This window comes from Buteo buteo, chromosome 7 (genome assembly GCF_964188355.1).
Source record: "Buteo buteo chromosome 7, bButBut1.hap1.1, whole genome shotgun sequence".
Classification (NCBI taxonomy): Eukaryota; Metazoa; Chordata; class Aves; order Accipitriformes; family Accipitridae; genus Buteo; species Buteo buteo.
In genome coordinates, this window is record NC_134177.1 from 1,673,178 (window position 1) to 1,689,685 (window position 16,508).

The following is a 16,508-nucleotide window of genomic DNA, read 5'->3' on the forward strand; positions in this document are numbered from 1 at the left end:
CAGTGAAAGAAGGAACTTCATGTGTATGCCACCTACTGAAAGCCCTCTGTTCAGCTGAGGCGTGCTGGGGTGGGTGGCAGGACAACGGCAGTGTGCCCCCGTCACACCCTGCCCATGGGCTGAGGAAGCAGTGGGCAGCAGGAGAGCCGTCCTGCGGCAGTGGCAGGGCTGTGCTGACCGAAGAGTGTTTCAGCTATAGCATAGGCCTAATACAGTCAGTGTATTGTCTCCTACTACAAACCTGGCTTCTCCGATTGTCTGCGGGAGCATCGATAATGGGTCTTTGCTTAATGTTAGGCAGGATATTACACTGTTGACTTGATGGGAGTTTTCCCTAAGTAAGGCCCAAACAGGAATCTCAGCATTTGACTCACAGATCACACCTCTTGCAGCCTGCGTATATACAAATGTCTAATCCCTCTTTCCAAGCACAAGGTTCTACAACAGTGGAAACTCTCACACTGTCTGTCAGGCATGTTAGTCCTCTTTGGTCTATTTACAGATTTCCAGTCAAGTTTCTCCCTTTTCTCTCTCTTTGTGGTGAATTAGGCAGCTACACTTTTTTGGTTCATGTAAAATTTTTTAAAAAGTCCTTTTTTGCCATTTTGGTTCAGTCTGTTCACACGCATCACCTTCTGCTTTTCAAGCTTTGTTGTAGTCAAGGCTGTACCATAGGCATCTAGTTACATACGTTTTTGCTGACTCCTCTATTCTGTTGCTTGGTGAGATTTTCTGTTGTTTGTGTTGAGGTGTCTTTGAGGCACCAGGTAATGTCAGGACTGACCTGCAGGAGCAGATGGCTTGTTCTGGTAAGCGGAATGGAACTCTGCAAGAATTAATGCAGGAAAGGTTGAAAGCGAGATATTTATATTAATTTGAATGCTTATTCTGGAAAGGATATAATCAGTATTTACCCCACTCCTGCCTGTAAGAAATGCAGTATTTTTGTTCTCTAGACTTTTTGAAATGTTTTTCTTGCCTATTTTTGGTACTTCTATTGCCTTTTCTCTTGAGTGAATAAAGCCTTATTCATTCTTGTTCCTTCTTCAGATGTTCATTTTGCAAAAGTGCTTCATTTTTACAGCTAATGCTCAGGTAATGCCTTATCAGCCTCCCCTCTTCATTGCATTTGCTCTGCGTGCGGATCATTTGCTGTGCAGTTCCATAAAGAAGTCAGTATTCAGTTTCCACCTTTCTTGGAGAGGAGGAAGGTTGCCCCTCTCAAGCAGCAGACATTTTAGTGTGTGTAGCTGGTAATAAAAGATTTCGGAAATTTCAGCTGCCATTTCTGCCTTGGTGGTAAGAAAGGTGCTTTTAGGAAGGCAGCAGAAGTGAGCGTGATACCTGGTTTGAGTGAGAGGAAAGACAGCAACTCGTATTGCTCCTTCTGATGTTTGCAGATTTATTAGTAAAAATGAAACTTAATAAAAATGAAACTTAGTAAGAATGAAGCAAGTATCTTTTGATACTTGGTTGGCAGGGAAATCTTATGACAGAGCTCGGAGCTGCCTCTCTGTGCAAGAAGTCACAGCTGTCTCCCTCCTGAGAAGAAATCACTCGGGGAATGAGGATACAAGATCTCGCAGAGCATATGTGACTGCATTAATTTGACAAAGGCAACGAGTCTGCACGGAAACGGGCACCAAGCACTGCAGGCATGCAGCCACTAACCTTCCCTGTGCATCAGCTCTCTCCTTCTCTTGAACTGACTGGGAAGAAATGAAGAACCGGAGAAGGCAGGCAGGTGCGGGCTGCTCTCGCACTCCAGCTCAGCTGCCGCTTTGCGGACGGCCTCGCTGCCTTCCACCCTCCTCCGCGGCAGGCAGAGGTGGCCTCCCGAGCCCGCGGTCCCGAGTCGGGAATGGGGCAGCTCCATCGGACATAACGCTCATCTGCACCGCCTGTCTCCAGGCGGCGGCTCCTTCTCTCTCCTCTACCTAAGCGCTCGGGGAAGCTTTGCGAGGTGAAGAGCCTGGTTAGTCGCTGTCGGGGCGGGGGGTGGGGTGGAGGGGGGGCGGCTTGCTTGTTTGTTTGTTTCCTGCCCCATCACGTTTTTATGATCGCGAAGAGGAAGAAGCCTTCAGGTCACCCGGAGAACTGCTCGTCCGGCAGCCCGCAGACAAGGGCTCCTTTGATTGCCAGCAGCTTGGCTCTGCGGCGGCAGCGGCGAGCAGCCGGCGCGGGGAGCGGGGAGCGCCCCGGGCTTTGATGTCCCGGCGATGCCGGCGCCCCGGGCCCCTGCCGCTGCCCGCGGGCGGGCCGGGCGCTGAGCCCCGCCGGCGGCCGCCCGGCGTCCCGCCAGCCTAGCCTGCGCGCCGCCTTCCCCCGGGACCCGCGGGCGCTGCCCCCGCCGGCTCGGGGCGCCCCGCGCCCGCCTCCGCCCGGCGCCGGTCGGGGATGCGTGCGGCGGCCCCGGGGTCGGACCCCCTCCGAGCGCCAGCCGGTGAGTACGGCGGGGGGGGGGAGCGCGGCGGGCAAACGGCGGCGTGGACGGGCGGACGGGTCCCCGCGCCGCTTCCCCGTCCTGGCGGGGATTCCTGCCCCGTCCGCGCGGTAGGAGCGTGCTCCGGCAGCTTGGGTCGCGGGGCGGCGTGCCGGCGGGGCGGGCCGGGCTCGGCCGCGGGGCGCGCCCCCTCGAGCAGCGCCCCGAGCCCGCGGGACGCCTCGGCAGCCCGCGCCGTGCGCGGCGGGGCCGAGGCGCCCAGCGCCCTCCCGGCGCGGCCCGGCCGGCCGCTGCCCGCGGCGGCCCCGGCCCGGCGGCCCCTCCCCGCCCAGGGCGGCCCCGGCCCGCCCGGCCCGCGGCGCCACCCGGCGGCGCGAGAGCCCGCGCTCGGGGCCGCGCTTATAAGCGGCAGCGAGCCGAACGCCGGTCGGGCTTCGCGCCGTCCCCGCCGTGCGGCCGGTACGGCTGCTTTCTGCCAGCCCCGCGGATGGGGCTGACCGGCGGCGTGGCCCGTGGCGCGTCCTAGCCGTCCCTACCGGTTGCGTCTCGCTTTTACCGCGCCTGGGGCAGCTCGTCTGCACGGTACACGCTACGCAAGTTATTAAAAAAAATTTAAAAGTATTCTTGTGACGTGCTACGTTTTCTGTAGAGGCTACACTGAGAACCAAGTAAGGCACAAGTCGATTTTTCATGTGCGCATCCCGAAAAGAAAAGCTAATGCGTTAACTCTCTATGCCACCTAGACCAGATCAGTCAAAGTAATTTCAGCTCTCTGTTGTATCTAAGCGTTAGCAGGCAGAGTAGGGGAGATCACGGAAGCCGTAAGAGAAATGTAGGAAAACCGTAATACCTAGGCTTATATATGCTTAAATTATACTTATACTTTTGCTGTGCTTGCAATTAGCACATAAAGAAGCTTTCACCTGGTGTTCCTTAATGCAGATGGGATAAGTTCTCTAAATAACTGGAAGTAAAAATTAGTCAGTGGGATGCCTTTAAACATGAGGAACACTCCTGGAGGAACAGAAAGATTAGCTCACTTGGAAAAACTTAGCTGACTGTAAGGAACATATTTGCACATGAAAGGTACAGTGTTTCTTGCTGCACTAATGAACTGTGTTTTCAGTGCTCTAAAGACACCATCAGAGTCAGAAGATAAGCATCATTTCTTAAATTAGACTCCAGCTATTCAGAGGATTCTGGGACTGGTCAGTATTTAGTCAATATAAATAACATCTTTTGCTGCTTAATATGACTGGAAGTGAGAAGGGTATAACTGTTAATTTGCTTTTCTATTATCTATGCATTTATAGCTCACAGTTAATGCAGGGCAAATTTCTCTACATAGCTCGCTCTTTTACGTGGTTCTGTGGGATTTCAATCCTGTGCCTCAGAAACCACTTGCTGATTTGACCAAAAACCTACTCTTCAGAGAAAAATAGCGGCTCATGAGGGAAATGAAAGCAGTTGTAATGGTCCCCATGGGTTTGGAAAGACAGAGGCTGGGCAGACCTTGCAGGATTCCAACTTCCTGAGCCATAGAAGACCAGTGATTCTGACACTGCCAGTCATGCATCTTGATGTCCAGGGAGTAGTGACAAAAGGGGAGATGAGACACACTGAAATAAAATGTTCTCTCATTAACGTAGAGAAACAGTGTTAGTGTGGTAGTATCCAAGGATCCACTGAGACAGGTATTGTGTAAACACATGGAACACAAAATCTCTGTTTACTTAGGTCCATAATACCGAGTTATTTGACACCTTTATTAATAAACATAGTCACTTCAGTGACATGTTTTTGCAGTGGAGGAGCTAGTATTCTAGGTGAGGTAGACATCAAAGAGAGGAAGAGATTATTGGAAACAAAGGAACACCTATCAGGCAGAAACAGAAGGTCCAGAGGAAAAGCAAAGACTGGATATCTGAAAGATTGCAGCAGCTTGAGGAGACAAAGATCAATACAAGCCAGTAATACAGTTAAAACTAAAATAATTAAGTTCAAGTCTTAGACTTGAATGGATGCAGAAACTGGGAAGGGTTCCCTTACTGCTGTTACACCAACTTACAGAGAGTGGGGAAAAAAGGGTGTGATGAATACAAGAGGACTTGAATGCCCTGACCTGCACCACTGGTTGACCTTCTTATGAGGTGTCTGGTGAATGAAGGTGTTTCCATTATTTATCCCAGTGGAACTCTCATATTCTTCCTCATTGAATGGAAAGGGTGTGTACTTTATCTGTGGATGTAAAGATCCCCAGGAAATGCTGTTAATAGAAATTGTTGAGTTTTCATTGTGAAATACTGAGAAATACGTTGCTGTATATATAGGAATTTGAATCCCTGTCAGGAGAGGAAGGTCTGGCCGTAAATAAATGGGAGCAGATGAAGAGAGAGCAAAGAACTGTAAAACAGTAGTACTGCAAAAGGTGGCCAAGTTATCTGTAAAAAGTGACAGAAATAAAATCTTAAAATCTACTATTGCCTACACATTTCATGAGTGAGCATAAGTCCATTCACGCTCCCACCAGTTTTGTGTGTATGTGTTGTAGTTACTTCTAATTTACAGTGTTCTAACCTCAAAAGAGAGACTTGGTCACACTTCTTTAAAAATTACTGTGAAGACTCACTATCTTCAGTGTGAATTTGACAGGCGCCCAGCAGAGCCTGAATTTTTTTTTTTTCCTATTTTTAGAGACAGCTGTAAAGCTGTAGTCAAGAATTGCTTACATCATATTTGAAGAAATGACAGCAAAGCACAATGGCATATTTTGACCTTTGGCATTAGATAAGTAATTGGCAGATTAAGTTAATTTTTATTCAAGTAGGGAGACTTGCTTTTTGCTTGCTTGTGAATTCCTGTACCATCATACAAGATTAAACCACACAGGTACGTTGTAAAAAGAGGGTTTGGTTTATTAGCCTCCCTTTTCTATTTGGTGGCCTCTTCACATGAAGGAAGACCAGTCTTCTGTTCTCCGTAAATGACAAATAGCGCATAGTATGTACCTCTGTGTGTGTGTGTGTGCAAGAGAGAGAGAGGAGAGAATTTTTAATTTCATGATTGACATTCTAGTAGTATTACAAATTATTTGAAAACTCACCTAGAAAACATCTTTGTTAGTGTGCAGTTGAGGAGTCAGTTTCGAGACCTGTGGCTCAGTATAAGTCCGCCAGTGCATTTTCCCTTTGCCTTTTCAGACGCTGGGTTATGGGCAAGTCAGAAAGCCAGATGGATATAACTGAAATGAATGCTCCAAAACCAAAGAAGAAACTGCGATGGAGTGGCCTGGAAATAGGGCTAGCTGTTGTAGTGATTCTGCTAGCTATTGTAGCGATCACAATGATAGTTCTGTATGCAACATATGATGGTAAGTACACTTAAACTGTCTGTAAATGTACAAATAGATATGAATATAAAAGTGTTTTAAGAAATTAAGAAAAACTGCTTTACTAAAGGGAATCCAGTTGTTAGTATATAGTAAAAAAAATTGAAGTTGCACTACATTAAAATGTTGTATTAGAAAAGACTGTGTTGCATGGTATATATAGCTGCACTACATAAAACATTAAGAAAATAAAATGAGGTCAGCTCAGAATTATTTGCTCAATAATAGAAAATTGTACCTTACCCAGTGTGTAAAATTAGATGATTAATAGCTGCTACATCATAACCATATTTCATATGTATGTCACTAGACAGTATGACACAATTATCTGAAATATAAAGCTGCATCCACACTTACTGCTGGACACTGCCACAAAACTGCTTTTTTCCAAAAGGGGCTCTGTAAATTCATTTGTTCATGCAAAGTTGTGGTAAACACAAAACATTTGCTTGTTCTGACTTAGCAATACTTCTGTTTGTAATTAATACTTCAGTAAGCAAAAAACCTCTACAAAATACAAGACTGCTGAAGAAAACCAAACTGAAGTGCTTCCTCCATATTCCTGAATATATATGAAAATCCTATTTTTTCCTTTTACAATCTGTTGCAGCAAGGGCTCTTAGTAAGTGTAGTCATACTAAGAGGTTTTGTGATTCAGCAGCCATACAAAAATATTTGAAAATAATTCCATTCAGGGCTAAATACGCTGATAATTTTTTGGAAAAGATAATACAGAGAAGCTAAAATTTCCATTTGGGGTCAAACTAGAATGTTCCCTTAGATTGGAAATGAAATGCTTTGGTTCATTTTAAAGGACGTAATAATTTTGTTTAAAGTTTTTGTTATAGTCTAGTTCAAATATGGAATGGAAAAATGCCATTCTGAAATGGAAAATAAAAAATATTTTGTTTCTAAAGTCTCAAAAGGAAACATTTTCATGTTCCTGAATGTTGTATTTTGTTTAGAAGACTTCAGAGTGAATGTCTCAGAATTTTCAGTTAATTCCTCCAAAACCTTTTTGTCACTGAAGGGTATTGCTAAATTCAAACTGACTTTGCAGCTGCCTTCAGTTCTTGTGCTATTTTTCTGTAAATTTCTTCTTTGTTATAAATATATTTTGCCCACCCCTAATTGATTGATAGAACATTTTCCTCTGATGACTACAAAAATTCCAAATGATGAGTGACTAGCACTGAAAGACCCTAAAGGGATGAACATGATATTTTTTAGAGCCTGATCTTATAAATCACTTGCTGAGTGGGAGGTGTCCATTCATCTTTATGTTACTGTATACTGCAATTAAATGCAATTCTAAAGTGACTGTCAATGAAAATAATATTTACAATAGGTTTTAGATATATTCAATAAAGAATTAAGAATATGACTGTATTCTTTTTTAGATGGGGTTTGCAAGACATCAGACTGTATAAAATCAGGTAAGAATTAAAATACATTCCTTTTAAATTAATTTTTATATTTTTCAAGAAAATTACCACCATGTAATGTTCCCACCTAACTGCAGACAAGTATGGCACAATGAGGCCTGGGATCTGCTAACCCAAATAATTTTCTTAGCATATTTCTTCTACAAATGTAAAACCTTGTGATGTGATATGATATTGTTGGATCTTACAAAGTCATCAGGGTCTGGCTAGTTTAAGACTTAGAAACAGACTCTCCAAAGAATGCCTCCAGCTTCAGAAATGCTTTAAGTCAATCAGAAGATGGCTCTTCCCCACACCTACCTCCAAGTCAGAATTCAAGCACAGGCTGTGTCTCTGACGAAGGTACATAAAAATAGTCTTGATCACTGATAGCCATGTTTAAGGAGATGCAATATTAATCATGTCAAAAAAATTTCCAAATTTTATAGTCTGACAAGCTAACTTCATTCTTTAGTAACAAATGCATAAAAAAATACTTCGGTGACATCCCGGTCTGAACTCTGCTAGAAAGCTACTAAAATGCATCAGAGGAATGCCGAGTTCCATAATACATATCCTCTTGTAGTAGGTCAAGTGGTAGTTATCAATGCTCTCCCTTTCCCCTCACCTGTAGTTCTCTTATCCTTTCTGTTTTCTCCTCCAGATCAATGAATGCTGGTTTTCCTTTTTTGCCTAATTTGCTTCTAAATGTCCCCATTCTCTTTCTAACACTTCCTCCACCTCATTAATACAGACTGATCCTAGGCTCAGAAGCAGCCTCTCTCTCTCATTCCTCAAAAGAAAGAAGCATTTAGCTGGCTGTGCCAACATATATTTCAAAGGGGCTCTATGCCAGCTCTGCCCTGCTTTCTCCTTTCATGCCATTTTCCATGGTCAAATAGTTGACAGTTCTTCATGCCCTTGCAGCAAGTTTTTTCCAAGTCAGGAGGAGAGCCCTACGTTGCCAATGTATAATCAACCTTGTTATATCTATATACCCCTATAACAGGACTCTTTTGATTATGTGGGGTTTTGGGAAGCTTCCGAAGCTGGGACCCCTGAAATCACACTCTTCATATTACTTTTTGGCAGGCGTTCCTCTTTCGCTTTCTCCACCCCTGTAGAATAACTTGGCCCCACAGTTCACAAAGGCTGTGGCCCAGTCACAGAGGGTGGCAAGAAATCTAAAGCGGAAACTTAGAACATGGATCATTTCCCAGCACCCACACTGTGACCTCTCAGCTTACCAAACAAACTTCTGGCATTTTGTTCAACCTTGGTAACCTCCTATTGAAAAGCATCATAGACACCCTGATAGCTATGTGTTATCTTCACGTCAAGTGGAACTCATAACTTCTACATAGATTCTGTACGTCATGACTGGCCTCTCTGGAAGTTGAGAGAAAAGACAGCCCTAGGAGAAGACAGAGACCAGGTATGTCAATAGGAGAAACAGGAAGGGTGGTGAGGAGTAGTAAAGGATTTGACAGTCAACATGCAAGAAAAATGTATGTGCTTGCAAGCAAAAGTGTATGTAAGTTAAGTACAGTTGTTAGGAAATCTGACATACACAGCACCCCATGGGAGGCTTCCAAAAGGTTTTGATTCGTAGGCCCCGTTTAGACTTGCAGACATGCCAGAAACAGCGTAGAAAGGTCATTATATTGGTTTCCTTACTTCTGTGGGACTACTCGTTTTAGGTCACATTTTAGACAGTAGCCAAAGTCCAGCATCTCTGAAGATGCTCGGTTTTGGCTAAATACTTATGCATATCTGTTAAAAAAGTTCAGGTAAGACTATATAATGATGAGTGAACTCCAAAAGGAAAAGCAGTAGAAGGTTTGGAGAAATAAGCCACAATGTAAACTGAAGACCTAGCAAGAAGTGGCTAAATGAATTAAGCAGAATAGTTTTACTCTTTTATGCTTCTGTTAAAAGATTTAACAGCATGCAGATATTTAAGGGGATAAATAAACATTCTTACTGAATGTAAGATTCTCAATACAGAAGTAAAATTGTGAAAGGATTACAGTAAGGACACTGATAAGGAAAAATGGCAGGCTTACAAAATTACATAACGGGGTGAAGAAGGAGCATTTTTTTAAAATATAAATTGCCTCAATTCAACAGAGATAATAATGAAATATAAAAAGAGAAAAAAGGGTAGGTAGACTAAAACATCCCAAAAATAGAAATGTACGGTGTGGTTCTAATGTCATAATCTCTTTTCACTTTTCATTAAATACAGCTTTATTTTATTCACACATTTATCTCATTTACTATCAACTGCCCCGTATTCTACAAATTGTCTAGTTCAAACATTGAAAGAATAACTCCTAAAGAAATAGTGAGAATTCAGTCTCAAAACATGTAAAATGCCAGGGTAGTGCTATAAATGTATTCTATGAAAGTTTTTTTTACTGGCAGGAAAATCATCTAATTGACATCATAGAGGTTTTCTTTAATCCACATTCTGCTGTCCCTATATAGGACATGGAAGCTGATCCACTGCAGACAGGGGGAGTGCTCTTGTGAGTAACTACTACTACATGTGCAAGAACTGTACACTCCAGCCTGGAACCCATAAAATTTACAACTGGGTGAAAGACAGCTTTTGTATTTTACTAGGTGTTAATACTTGGTGTTTACTTACCGTACTGTAAGAGTCCAGGGAGGCAACCAGTGTATCTGATTAAATTACAATCTTTATAATTAAGTTTTAACTGTGGGGCTATACCTCAAGTAAGATTTAAACAGATGCAAAAGCAATGATGTCAAACTAGAACCCTTACTTCAGACCATGTTATGATCTGTAGCATTAGTATGTGTTTCTGCCTAGCAAGGGTCAATTACCAGAAGCAGCTAAAAATCTGCACAGTCTATTAGACTGTTGTAGCAATGAAATCTTAGTATGCAGGAAGCAGTTAGGATCAGGGAGCCCCCACATGAAGTTTGGATGTGCTAGCTGTTACAGAACTGTCAGTTCCAAATGCTGCATCTGTCTGTAAATGATTTAGAATGGATAGCTCTAAGCAATGTTGGGAATGACCAGCTTGAATTTAAAATTGTTGTTTATTAACTGAGCCAGGATTTCCATGTCCCACCATGGTATGATGCATTTAATGTAGAAATTGCTATAGAAGTATTAGGCCTTCTCCACACTTGTATGGCCATTAAATGGAATATAGTCAGATTATGAAAAGGGGAGGCAAGTGTTGGTAAGGACGTAATCACCTAGAAAACTTGTTCAATTAGGTGGTCACTAGAGTGAGTGAGTTCTCGGCTCCGGAAGCAGAACACTGTGAATCAGGAGCCCAGAATGGTTAGCTGGCATCTGCTCAGGCCTTCAGTGCTCCAAGAGGTTAAAAAATAGTTCAAAGAGTTTGTCAGGATTATATAATTTAATAACAAAATAAATTAGTATTTTAAAAATGCAATGTAAAGTGTTTAATCCAGAGAAATAAACTGTATTCTTTCTGTTTAATAATATTCTTACTGGGATTAATCTACAAGTTTAATATTACTGAAACCAGAATTTTGTAACATTTTCATCTTTAATTTGGCTGCTTCTTCCAGACCATGTACAATAACATACAGGAAAAGTTCGACAGATAGCTGCAGATAGAAAGACAGAAGTATTAACTTCTGTTTCAAGAACTATAATTAGCAATAGACATTAAGTGAAATAGTAATGCCTTGCACCATAACTGACCAATACTGTGACAGTTTTTTGCAATGAATTTCAAAATTTTGCAATAGGTATAAGCCTGTGAAAAAGAATAAAGTGAAGATACTGACAGAATTTGTAGTACAGTTACTAGAAGAGCTTCAAATAAATGACCAGAAGAATGACCAGAAGAAAAAATGTAATGAAAATTCCACTGGTTACACACACAGTAAAATATCAGTAACTGCATGGTAATGTTAGCAAGGTTTGTGAAATCCATTCTAGTGTAGCACATGAAGATAGCATGTAATTGCTACATTTGAAAATTCTTTAATAAGCTGACATACTGTCTGCTAATTTTACTCAGCTCAGCACAGACTGGTGAGAATAGGGAATTTTGATCTCTCTCATACCAGTTTCACCTAGGTAAGCATATTGTGTTTCTCCTATATCCTCCCCAGGTCACTGGTTGTTATGTTAGCCTATATTACTTTATTTGTAAGCTATTAAAGCAACAACTGGCAATCAGGAGTACCACAATATAATTAATCATTAAAAGTAATAGAGATAAGGCTCTACATTCTTCAGTGACAGTTAGGAAATTGAAAAACAAGTGAGAATAGGAACAAACCCAAACACTGGTTCATCAAAGCAATACTGAGGACTAATGAAAAGTATACCATGTAATATCTGTATTTGTATACGTATGAATTAACCTATTAGAATTAAAATAAAATATTCATCAGTCTCACACTTATTCCAGAGCAAAAATGTCTCAGTGTGTACAGCCATGAACTTACCATAAACTTCTTTGGGCACAAGTATCAACTTATAAATAACTTAGAGCATGTTTTGGATTCTGTCCAGCCTAATTGTCCCACTGACTTTGAAGGGGCAATTCATGTGTCTTTATGCTTCTGGGCTTGGTTGATAACAAAATCACATTTCATTGATTTTAATACATCCATGGTATCAGCCAAATACTGGGTGGTTATCTTGGGGTTCAGAGGTACAAATTACACTTTTGAGGAGAGTATTCTTGAGTTGGATACTTAGTCCATGTATTTTACATGAAGCCCTAAGTGAAAGACTACAGTTCCCATGACTGAGCTCTTTCTGTTATGTTTGCAGTATTTAAACTTCAAGTTTTGATAAAAGTTGATTGGCTAATATTGGCTAGCCTGGACTTTACAGCAGAAAAGTTATGATAGATGATTATTTTTGTGTGACAGTAGTAGGCAAGGAAGATTAAACAGATGCTGATTACAAACCAGAGCAACCTGATTCCACAGTTAAAGCAAGGTTTGATATTACATAAACTGTTAGTAATTTCTCAGATTTATGCAAGATGTGGATTTCTCCTGGGTTTTGTTGGAGGTTTTTTTTTTTTTTTTTTGCAAAAGTGACAAAAGACAGTAGGTAAGAGCCATCTTTTCTTGGTGTCAGAAGATTTATCTATCCTGCCATTACTTTTTGACAGGGCTGGCACACTGCTCTGAATGAGTGAGCTGCAATGTCCAGTCCTGGCTATTAAAGACTTTGCTGCTGGACTAACACATGCCAAGATAATCCAAGGGACAGTGTTGCCCTTCAGATGCTGCTCCAGCCTAGCAGAGAGATTTGTAAGGATACCCTTAAAACAGGAGATGTTAGTAATAATTAGCAATCTTCCTCTTTTACAGCAAATAGATGGAGCTAGGACAGGAATAAAGTGCATCATTCAAAACACTCCCCTTCTCCTAAAGAAAATAAGACAAACTAGTCAGAAACAAGTACCAGAGTTTTTACACAATCACAGAAAAGTTGAGGTTGGAAGTGACCTTTGGAGATCACATAGTCCAACAGCACTGCTTAAAGCAGGGTCAACTAGAGAAAGTTGCTCAGGATCTTGTCCAGTCAGGTTTTGATTATTCCCCAGATGGAGATTTCGCAACTTCCCTGGCAGCCTATTGCAGTGTTTGACAACCCTTACAGTAAGAAGTTTTTTCTTAAGTTGAATAGGATATTTTTTTCTTATTTCTGTATGTGCCCATTGCCTGTTGTCCAAGTTTACAGGCAGCAGGGAAATTCCTTGCTCTACTGGACAGTAGGACTGGATGCTTGGCTTTCTCAAGAATGAGTAAAAAGCAAGTGTCAAACTTAGTAAAAACATGACTGAATTTCACAGTCTATTCTTGTTGGCCTGATGCTGTATCCCTGAAATTGAAGTCAGCCTGACATTGACTTCAGAAGAAAAAGAATCAGGTCCTAGGCATTGTACCTATTTCCGCAATGCTTTTTATGCTACTGAAGCAGTCTAAAATTGAAAATGCCTGTGTTCATGGCTTTTTCCATCTTCCAAGGACTGGAACATTGTAAAACTACCAGATGTTGGCCTCAAATACAACAACCGTAAGCCAACTGAAGATCCCAAGAAAAACGAGGGGTGGGAGGAGGCAAGTCAACATAAATACTATTGCCTGTCTATCCACCTCTCATTTCCACCAGCATAACAGACATGGAAAATATTGAAAGTACTGGAGAAATAACTATAAATATTTGGCTCACCCATGTGGGTGGGATGAACACTGGAAATCACAAGCCTCACCATTTACTAAAAATAATGTCTGAAAAATGGGAAGGATATTCAGTGTCCTGGGGAGTTCAGAGGTATCACTAGCTCTTGCTTGACTCCTAGCATTTCTCCTTTCTGTGAAAGACTTTGTGCTAGCATACTAGTGGTGAAAGCAGTATAGGTGGAAGAGGAATACAAAAAAGTAGCAGCACAGGTTTATGAAGAGCAGCTGGGAAACTGTCATCAAGGAATCAGTTTTCACTAGAGAATCCCATGTCACGATCAGTCAGTGACTGGTTAGTCTTTGACAAGCCACTTCAAGAGGGTCAGTAGGGATAGGATGCGGCAGTATCAGTTCTAGAATAAAAGGTGGAATAGGTCTAAAAAATCTATGTAGATTCAGAAAAGCATTAATAGGAAAACTTTCTTGACAAGAACTTAATCGGTACAACAAAGTCATTATTTTATTGAAATAGATTCAGCTGAGCCTACATCATATTAATTACTTAAATTACATCACAGTGGATACTTAGCCTCTGATATGTCTTGTGCTTTTAATCTCTCCTTTCACCACATTTCAGTGCAAAGTGTAAGTCAGTAAATGAAACATCTTACATTTCATTTAAAACTAAGCAACCACTCACAGGGAGTAGGAACATTAGTCAGTTTACCCATCAGTAAACACAGGCAACAGAAAAGTATATAGGTTATGGGCAGTAAAGGAATAGTAATTTGTTGTGCACTTACTAGTACTTTGTTTAGTTTACAACATTCAAGTAGGCTTGAGCCTATTCTAAACTAAAGGAAATACATTTATTACTTCCCTCTTCAAAGCAAACAAATGTATTCATTTATTTTCTCTAAGGATTCTTTATGCCTTAATTTGTCTCATATTGCAGCAGCCCGTATCCTTGAGAATATGGACACCACTGCAGAGCCTTGTAATGATTTTTACCAATATGCCTGTGGAGGATGGCTTAAGAGGAACGTCATTCCAGAAACCAGCTCCCGTTATAGTAACTTTGACATTTTAAGAGACGAACTAGAAGTTGTTTTAAAAGGTCAGTGGGGTTTATGTTTGTGGACTATATAAAGTTTCTTCTTTGGCTTACATGTTATCCTAATATGATGTGGTTGTCTAGCAAAGCTTAAAATACTACCGAATATTTCAGTTTCTTTGTGTTTGGTTCAGGACAAATCTACCACAAACTGTTTGCTTGGAGAATGCTGTGGAAGACGCTGTTGTGTCTGACACTGGAGCAGAGTTGATCAGACCTGACCTTTCTGATATCTGTACTCTGTGTGCTCATCTGCATATTAAAACAACTGAAATCCATATCATTACCCTCATGCACTAACAATAGCAGCCACGCTAGGTGAAGCAGAAAGAGGTCTGCCTGTGTCCAAGTCAGCTGAAATGCTGGAAGTTGCTCTCTGGCAGCCCTATGTCCTGCATATCTGTATTCCATCAGCTAAATCCCAAAGAGCAGGCAAGCAATTTTCTAACTAGTCATATCATAAACTTACAAATATTCCTTTTTCCACAAAATGTAATAGTGTCAAATTGTCCATATTCCCTTTTCTCAGATGAAAATAACAAAGAACTCAGGCTCATGAAACATTCTCCAAACCGCGCTCTCAGACTGAGATTACTTTGCATGTCTTCTGGTTTTGCCAGGTTTGCGGTTTATGGATGCCATGGTGTTCCTTAAGCTTCAGTTTCTGTGGAGCAAAGAAATTGTAAAGTAGTAACTGGAGTAATTGTAAAGTAGTGGCAAGAGTGGGCTGCCCCACAAGGGAAGGTGATCCAGGAGCTGACTGTCACTCGAGGCAGGCAGGGACAGAGGCCTCACAGACGAGGGGCTCAGTCCCACAGGATCCAAACCAGAAGAGCAGAGCAGGTCCGGTGACAGTGACTGGGTTCAGCCAACAGCCCCATGATCACCAGACAAGTCCATAGTCATGCAGCAGGTCTCAGGCAAGTCAGCCAGGCAAGGTCCAGCATACCTATGAGAGCATGGACAAGGAGTTGACCTGGACTGCTGCTCCTGAGCCAACAGGCATAGGGTGTGCAAGTAGAGGCACCAGATGAGGCTTCTTACAGCTTGCTCTTACAATTTAACTGTTTTCATGAAAGTATGATCCACGGCCACACAGCTGCACCATACCAAAGCAGACCTTGAACACAAACAGCTAAACTCCTGGCTACAGTGAAGAGATTGCGGGATAGAATTACAGGAAAAGATGGGTATAGGCTGGTCAGTGTAGTTAGAGCCTGCTGGTACACTTAGAGTCCTGACAGCAATTCTCTTCACACAATAGCTTGGTCACCTAAAAACTGTCCCTGAAAAGTCGGAGCGTTTGTATTTTGCCAAGGGTGATCCACAGAGTATCTACCTGACTCCTTTATGCTCAGTTTATTAACACAGACTGATGCAATTGCAAGCCATGTAATCTCCAAAGTTTTCTACCCTCGGCTTTTGAAAGGCAAAGCTTCCCTGGAATTTGAGATGGATGCGGAGTACTTATTGTCCGCCCTCTGGTCCTCAGGATGGTATCCACTATGGTTCCTTCAGTATCTTTCCAATAAAGATTAGATATTAAGATACATTTGTTGTCTGTGTGTTTCAGATGTCCTCGACACACCAAGCAGTAATGATATAACAGCAGTGCAGAAGGCAAAAACTCTGTACAGATCGTGCATAAATGAAAGTAAGTGTCTCCTGAATTTATGCCTATAGGATACATAAATTATCATCCAAAGAATCCCATCTTCACAGTCAGCTATACCTATATCATCCTAGTTTCTGTGCATAATTTTTTGGAAATTCGTCATGAAAACTAAAATGTATCCATTCTATAGAGTCAAATAAGAATGTCAATAGTAAAATTAGTGTTATATCTCCTGTTTTACTAGCTTTGATATTTTAGGTGAGATTACATTGATCTTCAGTTACCAGTTTGCTGCAGATATTTAAACTCAAATTCTTTCAGTTAAATGTGAGTTAACTTCTCTTTTAAAAATTATCAGG

At 41.7% G+C, this 16,508-nt stretch overlaps 1 protein-coding gene across 4 annotated transcripts in view; it reads left to right on the forward strand.

Annotated features, from left to right (window-relative positions):
* The first annotated feature begins 1,715 nt into the window (after window positions 1-1,715).
* The window catches only part of MME (membrane metalloendopeptidase), a 51,177-nt gene continuing 36,384 nt past the window's right edge, over window positions 1,716-16,508 (forward strand). The window contains exons 1-5 of one of the 4 annotated variants that reach the window (XM_075031240.1): window positions 1,716-1,963; window positions 5,644-5,813; window positions 7,232-7,267; window positions 14,376-14,537; window positions 16,108-16,188. In XM_075031240.1, the coding sequence (XP_074887341.1) occupies window positions 5,654-5,813; window positions 7,232-7,267; window positions 14,376-14,537; window positions 16,108-16,188 (439 nt within the window). In that variant the 5' untranslated portion in view covers window positions 1,716-1,963; window positions 5,644-5,653. Of the gene's footprint in view, window positions 1,976-2,074; window positions 2,444-5,643; window positions 5,814-7,231; window positions 7,268-8,446; window positions 8,691-14,375; window positions 14,538-16,107; window positions 16,189-16,508 lie in introns of those variants that run through there. The other 3 variants (XM_075031237.1, XM_075031236.1, XM_075031238.1) reach the window with 3 other exon arrangements.